Below are 15563 nucleotides of genomic sequence, written 5' to 3' on the forward strand. Positions count from 1 at the left end.
TTTTTTTATTCAGCGGAAGTGTGCCTTTTTGCCACATAAGAAAATCCTGTTTGTGCGTTGAAAATCACCGCATAAACGTGGTCGATTTCGTTTATGCAGCAATGCTGTCATGCGTCATTACAGTGCCCTACTTCATCGACTGAACAATATTCCCCAAATTCTCTGGACTCTGGATAAAATAATTTTGGAGGTTCGGGCGACACAAGTCCACAAATGCAAGAAAATTGCTTATTCATGGACCATAACTCTAGATATTCAATGTGCAGCGGCAAAAAACCTTGGGTATACTACTTCATCACCTGAACACCATTCCTCAATGTTTCTTGAATCTAGGTGAACTTGTTCTGAAGTTTTGATAGACAAAAGTCCAGAAATGCCAAATCAAGGGTCATTACTCTGGTGTTACAAAGTGCAGCGGCAAATGAAACATCAGGTGTAAAACTTCATTACCTAAATAACATTTCACCAAGGTTTCTTGACTCTAGGTGAAATGCTTTTTGGAGTTTTGAGCGATACAAAATTTAATCTGTAATATCACGGACTTATGGTCACGCAGCTATATACCGCCCCCCACACCAATTTTGTTGGTCCATGAAAAGCAACTCAATTTGATATGTGATTAAATTGGAGTATTAAAGGCTGCAAACATGAGGCTTCTAACACTTTTAAAAACATGTTGATAGGACGGTCACTTCCATCAAATGCAAGGACCATAACTGGAAAATGCCATTATTAATAATTGAAGGGCATTAACTATGTGTAGCTGCAAAGAAAACCTCACACAACGTATTCACTCCAACAACATAACCTTGAGCTCTCATTATTCTAGGTCATATTGTTTTTGAGTTCGAAATGCCAATGTTTGGTAATTTAAGGGCAGTAACTCTCTCCTTAATCATCATCTCAACAACATTTCCCTAAGTAAATAAGATTCTAGTTCATTTTTTTTAGATTTGAATGCGACAAGTTAATACTTACAGGCGGACAGAACGAGGCAAGGACAGACAAGGGCAAATTGACATGTCCCCTCCCCATTAATCGGAGCATAAAAATAATGCGTATAATATAAGTTTTAATTTTGAGCTGACATTATATGTTTAATTAAAATGCAAATTATACTATCTTTGTAATTGGAAACCTGATTAAATACAATGTCTATGAAGATGTCATTTGCGATATATTTCGTCGTGGCGTTACGCAATTTGGCGTTGAGGAATTCACACGACAGTGAAGAGGCGATTGATAAGATACTGTGGTTAAGAATCAACAGTTATAACTATAATAAGGAAACATTCTGCGCGTTAAAATGGTTCATCTAAATATTACTCAGCGAATATATCAAATAACTGTCATAACACAGGGTGCAGTTTTACACCTTTCACGGTTTTAGGAAAAGGAAAAAACACTTAGCTATTTAACTCGTTCTTTAGACCAAGAAAACTTTAAAATTCACACATACACACACACACATAATTAGAGGGCACTTCACGCGACAAAATAGTGTACATTAATTTTGACCATGAAGAGTACACTAAGAATGTAAGCAATCTGACAATCTGTCAATTTAAAGTGACATTGAGCACAAATTAAGAGGTTTCAAAATCGACGAAAAACTTATATACCTGAAGACTGGTGGGGGATTACAACAGCCGCGACAGCCGATGCGGGGAATGGGATACTGCGGGATGGATGTGAGCCCGGGGCAGGGACGGACGCCTGGGTGGCCTGAGCAACCGGGATGTTTACCGGCGCGGCCGGATTGTTTGCCACAATCTCAGGTGCTACGGCAAACTTCTTCACTTCGTAAACCGGTTGTATTGTCGGTGGATTAACTGGTGGTGGTGTGGTTTTAACGGCGTACACTGCTGCCGTCACGGACGCCTGAGGGGGACTGTAATTAAAGTTTCGGTTTGGGTTTACTCCTTTTGCAGTGAACTGTTGCACGGGATTGGTCCGTCGACGGGAGCCCTCGTCAACGTCCGTCCGTCGCCGTGTGAAGCTGTTAACACAGAAGCAAGTGACAGTTAGCAAGGCGGCAGCGTGAGTCGTATCATCGACATCATTAGTTTAAATTTAAGATACTTTCCACCTACCCTGATGGACTAACCATGGACTTTTCAAATACCTTGTGTTCGATTTGAATGTCGGCATTTAAATAAAAAACAAACTTGTCAAAAGAGGCATTCGTTTTGTAGACGTTTACGGTATGCTCATTTTTCGAAGTGTTGACTAAGAAATGCCCTGCTGCTTTATCTTGTAGGAGTCAAAAGCAAATTTGACTGTAAGTATGTTGTGGCAATGCAACGCTTTATGGGTTTTTTTAACTAATGTACAATTAATTGTTTCCAATATCAGTATTAAATGGACAGGTTTGCATTTTGACTTTTTAAGCCTTTCGCGATAAGACGACTCTTTGCAATCAACATATGTGCAATGGCCAAGTGAGGGCAGGCGTGCGGGCGGAAACAGTGCGTGCTGGTGTACATGCTTTTCTAGTGCGTGTGTTTAAGGAAGATTACACATACATGCCATGTTGCACTTTGGTACAGTTATCATGTTCGTGTTTCATAATTAGCATACTGCAATGACTATTACAACCATCCACATATAATATTTAATTGGCATGGTGATCAAAAGGACTGTAACACTCTTTAAGTAGAAAAGACTAGTAACTATTTTACTTCAGTCGTCCCGCTGTTGTTTGTTTGCCAACATTGGTGGTCAGCTTTGATTGGATGACAGTGGGTGTGGTCACAGCAGTGGTCGGCGGGGCGGTAGGAGGCTCTGTTGGTGGGGGCGTCGTTGGTGGCTGGGTCGGGGGTGATGTTGGTGGAAGTGTGGTTGTTGGAGGCGGCAGGAAGACGATCGGGGGTGGCCTAGCGATGGTCGGCAGCGGAATGGGTCTGCTCCATCCCTCTATGCGAATGTCTGCGCAGTTGATGAAGGTCTCCTGGATGCCGCATCCCCGACAGCCGTGGCCCAACTCGTCACGGCCCCATGTGTTACCTAGGCGACAATTTACAGCGAGTTTGATTTGAAACAGTGATAAACCGTAAAATTACGATAACTTAATTAAATATTGAAAGCAATTTCAGTTCAGATTATGTTGTTTGTTGAAATACTTGGTAAGTAATTATGTAACGTCGTTTAAAAAGCAAACTTTGCTAGTTCATATATGTTTCCTTAAGGAGACAAAGCATATTGATACATGTAGTTTATTTCTTTGTTTAAATTGTAGGAAAATCATATTGTGATGAAACGTGGGTGCAATACTATAGATAATTAGAGCTATCACAGGAGAGGTGAGAACTAAACCCGGAATAGCCTTGACACACGATAAGATTTGTTGATTCAATCTGATATCATACCAATCTCGATCTTGACTTAGATTTTATAAAAATAGTCATTCTGAACGGAATTATCGATGGTCCGTTCAAAATAGCACTGTTTATTGTGTTTATAATATAGTTCTATGTTTTGACCTAGTAACCCAGTTTTGACCTGTCATGGCCCATATTCAGACTTACTCAGACCATATTAAGCAATGTGTTTTATAATGACCAACATTCATGAGGATCGCACGAATTATGAAAACATGAATAAAGAGTGTTTACATGAAGGCTAGTTAATGCTTTCATTAATGACATCGTTAAACTCACACATTTGGCAACCAATAACAACTAGAATCACTTATTATATTACGCAATCACAACTAACCAATACACCTTCGCTTGGAATGAGTAACGCACACATACAAATTGGCCTCATTTTCTCAAGTGATGACATATGGCTTTTAGACATGAACTTGCAGAAAAGGCTTGGAAAACAGTTCACACTTAAAGGTAATTTAAATTCACTATTGACAGGAAACACTTAAACGCACATATAAGTCATAAATCAGACACACTTTGTTATTTGGCGGTGTTACCTAGGGACATCTGACCATCCGAGATGAAAGGCTAGCATGAGGCACTCAGAATTGTCAATAAGGCAACACAACTGGATCGGAAATATGGTTTTAAAACATTTAAGTTACGGCGAGAGCAGCATATGCTTACAATGTTTTACAAGATGAACGCTTGCTTGTCTCAGATCAACTAAACGTATAGTATTACTTTCTATTATATACGCAACTCTTCTTTTACACGCAACAGTTTCTGTAAAGCACACTTATTTGCAAATTCATTCACCCTCTCCCCCTTCATTAAAACGTGAGAGTGTCTAACAAAGACTATCTTCCCTTTGGTGTAGGTCAGATGTACCGCGGTGTTTTACTACGAATGCAAACCGACTCATGCATCACATCCGCATTTTAGAACATATTATAGTCTCCTTATACGCTATATAAATTTTCAAAGAACAGTATTCTATGTCACATCCTTCTTTATAATATATCCAACTACATCAGGTTATCACAAGTAGAAATACATCTTTCTTCAAAGTATACAACAACATCAACATATTACCAGCAGAGACACACCCTTCTTTCAAATATACAACAACATCAACATATTACCAGCAGAGACACAGCCCTCTTCCAAATATACAACCACATCAACATATCACCAGCAAACACACATCCTTCCTCCAAATATACAACTACATCAACATATCACCAGCAGACACACATCCTTCTTCCAAATATACAACAACATCAACATATTACCAGCAGAGACACACCCTTCTTCCAAATATACAACCACATCAACATATTACCAGCAGAGACACAGCCTTCTTCCAAATATACAACTACATCAACATATCACCAGCAGAGACACACCCTTCTTCCAAAATACAACCACATCAACATATCACCAGCAGAGACACAGCCTTCTTCCAAAATACAACCACATCAACATATCACCAGCAGAGACAGGCCCTTCTTCCAAATATACAACCACATCAACATATCACCAGCAGAGACACAGCCTTCTTCCAAAATACAACCACATCAACATATCACCAGCAGAGACACGCCCTTCTTCCAAAATACAACCACATCAACATATCACCAGCAGAGACACAGCCTTCTTCCAAAATACAACAACATCAATATATCACCAGCAGAGACACACCCTTCTTCCAAATATACAACCACATCAACATATTACCAGCAGAGACACAGCCTTCTTCCAAATATACAACCACATCAACCTATCACCAGCCGAGACAAACCCTTCTTCCAAATATACAACCACATCAGAATATCACCAGCAGGGACACGTCCTTCTTCCAAATATACAACTACATCAACATATCATCGGCAGACACACATCCTTCTTCCAAATATACAACAACATTAACCTATCACCAGCAGACACACATCCTTCCTCCAAATATACAACTACATCAACATATCACCAGCCGAGACAAACCCTTCTTCCAAATATACAACTACATCAACATATCACCAGCAGAGACACGTCCTTCTTCCAAATATACAACTAAATCAGCATATCATCAGCAGACACACATCCTTCTTCCAAATATACAACCACATCAACATATCACAAGAAGAGACACATCATTCTTCCAAATAAACAACTACATCAACATATCACCAGGAGAGACACATCTTTCTTACAAATATACAACTACATCAACATATCATCGGCAGATACACATCCTTCTTCCAAACACATCAACATATCATCTGCAGACACACATCCTTTTTCAAAACAAACAACTGCATCAGCATATAAATAGTAGACACAAGTCCTTCTTCCAAATATATAACTACATCAACATATCACCAGCAGACCACGTCCTTCTTCCAAATATACAACCACATAAACCTATCACCAGCAGAGACAAATCCTTCTTCCAAATTTACAACTACAACAACATATCACCAGCAGACACACATCCTTCTTCCAAATTGGCAACTACATCAACATATCATCAGCAGACCCACATCCTTCTTCCAAATTTACAACTACATCAACATATCACCAGCAGACACACATCCTTCTTCCAAATTGGCAACTACATCAACATATCATCAGCAGACACACATCCTTCTTCCAAATTTACAACTACATCAACATATCACCAGCAGACACACATCCTTCTTCGAAATTGGCAATTAAATCAACATATCATCAGCAGACACACATCCTTCTTCCAAATTTACAACTACATCAACATATCATAATCAGACACACATCCTGCTTCCAAATTTACAACTACATCAACATAACATCAGCAGACACACATCCTTCTTCCAAATTTACAACTACATCAACATATCATCTGCAGACACACAACCTTTTTCAAAACAAACAACTGCATCAGCATATCAACAGCAAACACAAATCCTTCTTCCAAATATACAAATTTATCAACATATCATCAGCAGGGACATGTCCTTCCAAATATACGACTACATCGAAAGCAGACAAACATCCTACATCCAAATATACAACTACATCAACATATCACCAGCAGAGACACAGCCTTCTTCCAAATATACAACAACATCAACATATCACCAGCAGAGACGCATCCTTCTTCCTGATATACAACTTCATCAACATATCACCAGAAGAGACGCATCCTTCTTCCAGATATACAACTACATCAACATATCACCAGGAGAGGCGCATCCTTCTTCCAGATATACAACTACATCAACCTATCACCAGGAGAGACGCATCCTTCTTCCTGATATGCAACTTCATCAACATATCACCAGAAGAGACGCATCCTTCTTCCTGATATACAACTTCATCAACATATCACCAGAAGAGACGCATCCTTCTTCCAGATATACAACTTCATCAACATATCACCAGGAGAGACGCATCCTTCTTCCTGATATGCAACTTCATCAACATATCACCAGGAGAGACGCGTCCTTCTTCCTGATATACAACTTCATCAACATATCACCAGGAGAGACGCATCCTTCTTCCAGATATACAACAACATCAACATATCACCAGCAGAGACGCATCCTTCTTCCAGATATACAACAACATCAACATATCACCAGCAGAGACGCACCCGTCTTCCAGATATACAACTACATCAACCTATCACCAGCAGAGACGCATCCGTCTTCCTGATATACAACTTCATCAACATATCACCAGGAGAGACGCATCCTTCTTCCAGATATACAACTACATCAACCTATCACCAGGAGAGGCGCATCCTTCTTCCTGATATGCAACTTCATCAACATATCACCAGGAGAGACGCGTCCTTCTTCCTGATATACAACTTCATCAACATATCACCAGGAGAGACACGTCCTTCTTCCTGATATACAACCACATCAGCTTATCACCAGCAGACACACATCCTTCTTCCAAAATACAACCACATCAACATATCACCAGCAGAGACACAGCCTTCTTCCAAAATACAACCACATCAACATATCACCAGCAGAGACACATCCCCTTCCAAAATACAACCACATCAACAAATCACCAGCAGAGACACAGCCCTCTTCCAAAATACAACCACATCAACATATCACCAGCAGAGTCACATCTTTCTTCCAAAATACAACCACATCAACAAATCACCAGCAGAGACACAGCCCTCTTCCAAATATACAACTACATCAACATATCACCAGCAGAGACACAGCCCTCTTTCAAATATACAACCACATCAACATATCACCAGCAGAGACACAGCCTTCTTCCAAATATACAACTACATCAACATATCACCAGCATAGACACAGCCCTCTTCCAAATATACAACTACATCAACATATCACCAGCAGAGACACAGCCCTCTTCCAAAATACAACCACATCAACAAATCACCAGCAGAGACACAGCCCTCTTCCAAATATACAACTACATCAACATATCACCAGCATAGACACAGCCCTCTTCCAAATATACAACCACATCAACAAATCACCAGCAGAGACACAGCCCTCTTCCAAATATACAACTACATCAACATATCACCAGCAGAGACACAGCCCTCTTCCAAAATACAACCACATCAACATATCACCAGCAGAGACACAGCCCTCTTCCAAATATACAACTACATCAACATATCACCAGCAGACACACATCCTTCTTCCAAAATACAACCACATCAACATATCACCAGCAGAGACACAGCCTTCTTCCAAAATACAACCACATCAACATATCACCAGCAGAGACACATCCCTCTTCCAAAATACAACCACATCAACAAATCACCAGCAGAGACACAGCCCTCTTCCAAATATACAACTACATCAACATATCACCAGCAGAGACACAGCCCTCTTCCAAATATACAACTACATCAACATATCACCAGCAGACACACATCCTTCTTCCAAAATACAACCACATCAACATATCACCAGCAGAGACACGGCCTTCTTCCAAAATACAACCACATCAACATATCACCAGCAGAGACACATCCCCTTCCAAAATACAACCACATCAACAAATCACCAGCAGAGACACAGCCCTCTTCCAAATATACAACTACATCAACATATCACCAGCAGAGACACAGCCCTCTTCCAAATATACAACTACATCAACATATTACCAGCAGACACACATCCTTCCTCCAAATATACAACTACATCAACATATCACCAGCAGAGACACAGCCCTCTTCCAAATATACAACTACATCAACATATCACCAGCATAGACACAGCCTTCTTCCAAATATACAACTACATCAACATATCACCAGCAGAGACACAGCCCTCTTCCAAATATACAACTACATCAACATATTACCAGCAGACACACATCCTTCCTCCAAATATACAACTACATCAACATATCACCAGCAGAGACACATCCCCTTCCAAAATACAACCACATCAACATATCACCAGCATAGACACAGCCTTCTTCCAAATATACAACTACATCAACATATTACCAGCAGACACACATCCCCTTCCAAAATACAACTACATCAACATATCACCAGCAGAGACACATCCCCTTCCAAAATACAACCACATCAACAAATCACCAGCAGAGACACAGCCCTCTTCCAAATATACAACTACATCAACATATCACCAGCAGAGACACAGCCCTCTTCCAAATATACAACTACATCAACATATTACCAGCAGACACACATCCTTCCTCCAAATATACAACCACATCAACAAATCACCAGCAGAGACACAGCCCTCTTCCAAATATACAACTACATCAACATATTACCAGCAGACACACATCCTTCCTCCAAATATACAACTACATCAACATATCACCAGCAGAGACACAGCCCTCTTCCAAATATACAACTACATCAACATATTACCAGCAGACACACATCCTTCCTCCAAATATACAACCACATCAACAAATCACCAGCAGAGACACAGCCCTCTTCCAAATATACAACTACATCAACATATCACCAGCAGAGACACAGCCCTCTTCCAAATATACAACTACATCAACATATTACCAGCAGACACACATCCTTCCTCCAAATATACAACCACATCAACATATCACCAGCATAGACACAGCCTTCTTCCAAATATACAACTACATCAACATATCACCAGCATAGACACAGCCTTCTTCCAAATATACAACTACATCAACATATCACCAGCAGAGACACGCCCCTCTTCCAAATATACAACTACATCAACATATTACCAGCAGACACACATCCTTCCTCCAAATATACAACTACATCAACATATCACCAGCAGAGACACAGCCTTCTTCCAAATATACAACTACATCAACATATCACCAGCAGAGACACAGCCCTCTTCCAAAATACAACCACATCAACATATCACCAGCAGAGACACAGCCTTCTTCCTGATATACAACTTCATCAACATATCACCAGCAGAGACACAGCCCTCTTCCAAATATACAACTACATCAACATATTACCAGCAGACACACATCCTTCCTCCAAATATACAACCACATCAACAAATCACCAGCAGAGACACAGCCCTCTTCCAAATATACAACTACATCAACATATCACCAGCAGAGACACAGCCCTCTTCCAAATATACAACTACATCAACATATTACCAGCAGACACACATCCTTCCTCCAAAATACAACCACATCAACATATCACCAGCAGAGACACATCCCCTTCCAAAATACAACCACATCAACATATCACCAGCATAGACACAGCCTTCTTCCAAATATACAACTACATCAACATATCACCAGCAGAGACACGCCCCTCTTCCAAATATACAACTACATCAACATATTACCAGCAGACACACATCCTTCCTCCAAATATACAACTACATCAACATATCACCAGCAGAGACACAGCCTTCTTCCAAATATACAACTACATCAACATATCACCAGCAGAGACACAGCCCTCTTCCAAAATACAACCACATTAACATATCACCAGCAGAGACACAGCCCTCTTCCAAAATACAACCACATCAACATATCACCAGCAGAGACACAGCCCTCTTCCAAAATACAACCACATCAACATATCACCAGCAGAGACACAGCCCTCTTCCAAAATACAACCACATCAACATATCACCAGCAGAGACACAGCCTTCTTCCAAACATACAACCACATCACATCCCCTTTCTCGAGTGTAGTGTTAGAGAGTGTAAGGAGGTGATAATTCAGGGACATCCGTTCTTCTAAGGCCAATTATCTACCTATGGTGTATTTGTACTTGAGTATCCGTAATCTCCAGAGTAGGGTTGATTATCACAGCCTGTTCAAGCCAGTAACTTACCTGTGACGTATTTCCATTGGAGCACACAGCGATCACAGGCGAAATTATCCGGAATCTCAAGAGTAAGGGAGATAATTCCGGCCTTTTCCGGCCAGTAACCGAATTGATCCCCCTGCGCCCGGCCTTCCGTAACTGAAATATACACACGTGCCGTTTAATAGGAAGATGTAATACTTTTATATACGTTTCTGTTTATATGAATTGTATTATTTGAAGCAAAGAGGGTTATAAGACAATTGATACTAAAAGTTTCACCCCGGGTGGTGGTGTGGTTTCCAGTAAACATTCTTGATAATATTTCGTTCAAAAATGCACCACTTTTATTTTCTTATAAACTGGCGCTTAATTTTCTTCATGTCAAGTTTCAATCAAAATGTTCAGCATTTTCCCAGTTATATGTCCAAAAGGGTACAGAATAAGGCAACTGCCCGGAACTGTTTAAAAAGCGCCACGCCCCTCCCACTTACCTACCTCATTAGCAGTAACAGTGAGCCGAGTAAGTGATACTGTTGGTATTTAAGATGTGTTAGCCTCGATATTTTAAAAATTATTGTCTGAGACTCTATCACAGCTATACCAGCACTTGATGTTTTCTCTGATTATTTAGCCCTTAAAATGCTGGGCCTTTAATGAATTAAATATAGTGGTTGGACATTAGTTTATATTTCAACAACATGAACAATTGTTCTTTATTATTTCAGACGGTAAATTAATGCATTAATTAAACAGCATGTACATTAACACCGTTCATGTTGAAATTAGTGAAATTGTTTTTTATAAATGAAACAAAATTCTTAATATACATAAATAATACTCGTGGTACTTAATTTTTAATTTGCTCGTTTCCTTATATTGCATCGTTTTAATTGGCAATTGCACATACTTTTTATACAACATATCAGACCATGAAGAGTCATTTCGATTTACATAAGAAGGAAACTAGCTGCCGCTTTATAATATATATATAAGCCATGATGTCTTACCGTTAACCCGCAATCATAATAATACAATACAACTACGGGATATTTAACACACACACGTGCATGCATTATTCATTACTTGCCTTCATTTACTATCTCTAAAGCACTTCACTAAAGCCACCAATTTCTCGAGTTTGTATTCGACTTACTTTTAACGAGGTTGTTATCAAAACAGTCCCGCGTTTCCGGCACTGTATCACAGATGGCAAACTCGAAATAGCCGCCTTGTTTGCTATTGAGAAGAACCTGTACGGAAAGAGTTCTCTGCCCTAGTTTCACAACCTTTGCTATGTCCCCTAGAATAGAGAGAAATATATATATATACGCGACGGTCACATATTCACACTCCACGCGACGGTCACATACTCAAACTCCACGTTACGGTCACATACTCACACTCCACGTAACGGTCACATACTCACACTCCACGTAACGGTCACATACTCACACTCCACGTAACGGTCACATACTCACACTCCACGTAACGGTCACATACTCACACTCCACGTAACGGTCACATACTCACACTCCACGCAACGGTCACATACTCACACTCAACGCAACAGTCACATACTCACACTCCACCCAACAGTCACATACTCACACTCCACGCAACAGTCACATACTCACACTCCACCCAACGGTCACATACTCACACTCCACCCAACAGTCACATACTCACACTCAACGCAACAGTCACATACTCACACTTCACCCAACGGTCACATACTCACACTCAACGCAACAGTCACATACTCACACTTCACCCAACGGTCACATACTCACACTCCACCCAACGGTCACATACTCACACTCAACGCAACAGTCACATACTCACACTCCACCCAACGGTCACATACTCACACTCCACGCAACGGTCACATACTCACACTCCACCCAACAGTCACATACTCACACTCAACGCAACAGTCACATACTCAAACTCCCCGCAACGGTCACATACTCACACTCCACACGCAACGGTCACATACTCAAACTCCACCCAGCGGTCACATACTCACACTCCACGCAACGGTCATTTACTCAAACTCCACGCGACGGTCACATACTCACACTCCACGCGCAACGGTCACATACTCACACGCCAGGTAACGGTCACATACTCACACTCCACGCAACAGTCACATACTCACACTCCACCCAACAGTCACATACCCACACTTCACCCAACGGTCACATACTCACACTCCACCCAACAGTCACATACCCACACTTCACCCAACAGTCACATACCCACACTTCACCCGACGGTCACATATTCACACTCCACGCGACGGTCACATACTCACACTCCACCCAACGGTCACATACCCACACTTCACCCAACGGTCACATAGTCCCACTCCACCCAACAGTCACATACTCACACTCCACCCAACAGTCACATACTCACACTCCACCCAACAGTCACATACTCACACTCCACACGTAACGGTCACATACTCACACTCCACCCAACTCAAACTCCACCAAGCGGTCACATATTCACACTCCACGCAACGGTCATATACTCAAACTCCAACCAACGGTCACATACTCCCACTCCACCCAACAGTCACATACTCACACTCCACCCAACTCAAACTCCACCAAGCGGTCACATACTCACACTCCACGCAACGGTCATATACTCAAACTCCAACCAACGGTCACATACTCCCACTCCACCCAACAGTCACATACTCACACTCCACCCAACCCAAACTCCACCAAGCGGTCACATACTCACACTCCACGCAACGGTCATATACTCAAACTCCAACCAACGGTCACATACTCCCACTCCACCCAACAGTCACATACTCACACTCCACCCAACAGGCACATACTCACACTCCCCGCAACGGTCACATACTCACACTCCACACGCAACGGTCACATACTCACACTCCACGCAACGGGCACATACTCACACTCCACGCAACGGTCATTTACTCACACTCCACGCAACGGTCATATACTCACACTCCACACGCAACGGACACTTACTCACACTCCACCCAACGGTCACATACTCAAACTCCACCAAGCGGTCACATACTCACACTCCACGTAACGGTCACATACTCACACTCCACGTAATGGTCACATACTCACACTCCACGTAACAGTCATATACTCACACTCCACGCAAGGGTCACATATTCACACTCCACACAACGGCCACACACCTACCACGCAACATCTATTGGCTACATACACTCCATTTTACGTCCATACATACTCCACTTTACGTCCATATGTCATCCTCGTTTTGGTCACACATACTCCACGCAACCTCCATGCGTACTCTTCGCTTCGGTCATACAAAACTCCACGAAACGTCTATCTGTACTCCTCACTTCGGTCACACAAACTCCATGCAACGTCCATACATACTCCACGCAACATTTACACACACTCCACCCAACAACCATACATACTCCACGCAACGGCCACACATACTCCACGCTACGTTCATACATACTCCTTGCTTCGGTCACACATACTCCATGCTACGTCCATTACATACTCTTCGCTTCGGTCACACATACTCCATGCTACGTTCATACATACTCCTTGCTTTGGTCACATACTCAACGCTACGTCCATACATACTCCACGCTACGTCCATACATACTCCTCGCTTCGGTCACACATACTCCATGCTACGTCCATTACAGACACATCGCTTTGGTCACACATACTCCACGTTACATCCATACATACACATCGCTTTGGTCACACATACTCCACGCTACGTCCATTACATACTCCTCGCTTCGGTCACACATACTCCACGCAACGGTCACACATACTCCACGTTACGTCCATACATACACCTCACTTCAATCACACATACTCCAATCTATGTCCATACGCACTCCACGAAACGGTCACACATACTCCACGCTGAGTCCATACGCACTCCATACGAACTCCTCGCAACGGTCACACATACTCCACGTTTTGTCCATACGAACTCCACGCAACGGTCACACATACTCCAGGCTGTGTCCATACGCACTCCACGCAACGGTCACACATACTCCAGGCTGTGTCCATACGCACTCCACGCAACGGTCACACATACTCCAGGCTGTGTCCATACGCACTCCACGCAACGGTCACACATACTCCAGTCTGTGTCCATACGCACTCCACGCAACGGTCACACATACTCCGCGCTACGTCCATACGCACTCCAAGCAACGGTCACACATACTCCGCGCTACGTCCATACGCACTCCAAGCAACGGTCACACGTACTCCGCGCTACGTCCATACGCACTCCAAGCAACGGTCACACGTACTCCACGCTACGTCCATACGCACTCCACGCAACGGTCACACGTACTCCACGCTACGTCCATACGCACTCCACGCAACGCTAACACGTACTCCACGCTGCGTCCATACGCACTCCACGCAACGCTAACACGTACTCCACGCTGCGTCCATACGCACTCCACGCAACGGTATCACATACTCCACGCTGCGTCCATACGCACTCCACGCAACGGTCACACATACTCCACGCTGCGTCCATACGCACTCCACGCAACGGTCACACATACTCCACGCTGCGTCCATACGCACTCCACGCAACGGTCACACATACTCCACGCTGCGTCCATACGCACTCCACGCAACGGTCACACATACTCCACGCTGCGTCCATACGCACTCCACGCAACGGTCACACATACTCCACGCTGCGTCCATACGCAATCCACGCAACGGTCACACATACTCCACGCTGCGTCCATACGCAATCCACGCAACGGTCACACATACTCCACGCTATGTCCATACGCACTCCACGCAACGGTCACACATACTCCACGCTATGTCCATACGCACTC

At 42.6% G+C, this 15563-nt stretch overlaps 1 protein-coding gene across 1 annotated transcript in view; it reads right to left on the reverse strand.

The window, feature by feature from the left end:
• LOC128221552 (uncharacterized) overlaps positions 1–15563 on the reverse strand; it is a 76055-nt gene that overhangs the window by 21718 nt on the left and 38774 nt on the right. Inside the window, exons 3-6 of the mRNA XM_052930158.1 lie at positions 11847–11993; positions 10718–10849; positions 2682–3006; positions 1623–1999 (exon numbers count right to left, since the gene is read on the reverse strand). Coding sequence (XP_052786118.1) covers positions 1623–1999; positions 2682–3006; positions 10718–10849; positions 11847–11993 — 981 coding nt within the window. The remainder of the gene's footprint in view (positions 1–1622; positions 2000–2681; positions 3007–10717; positions 10850–11846; positions 11994–15563) is intronic.

Source organism: Mya arenaria, chromosome 16 (genome assembly GCF_026914265.1).
Source record: "Mya arenaria isolate MELC-2E11 chromosome 16, ASM2691426v1".
Lineage (NCBI taxonomy): Eukaryota > Metazoa > Mollusca > Bivalvia > Myida > Myidae > Mya > Mya arenaria.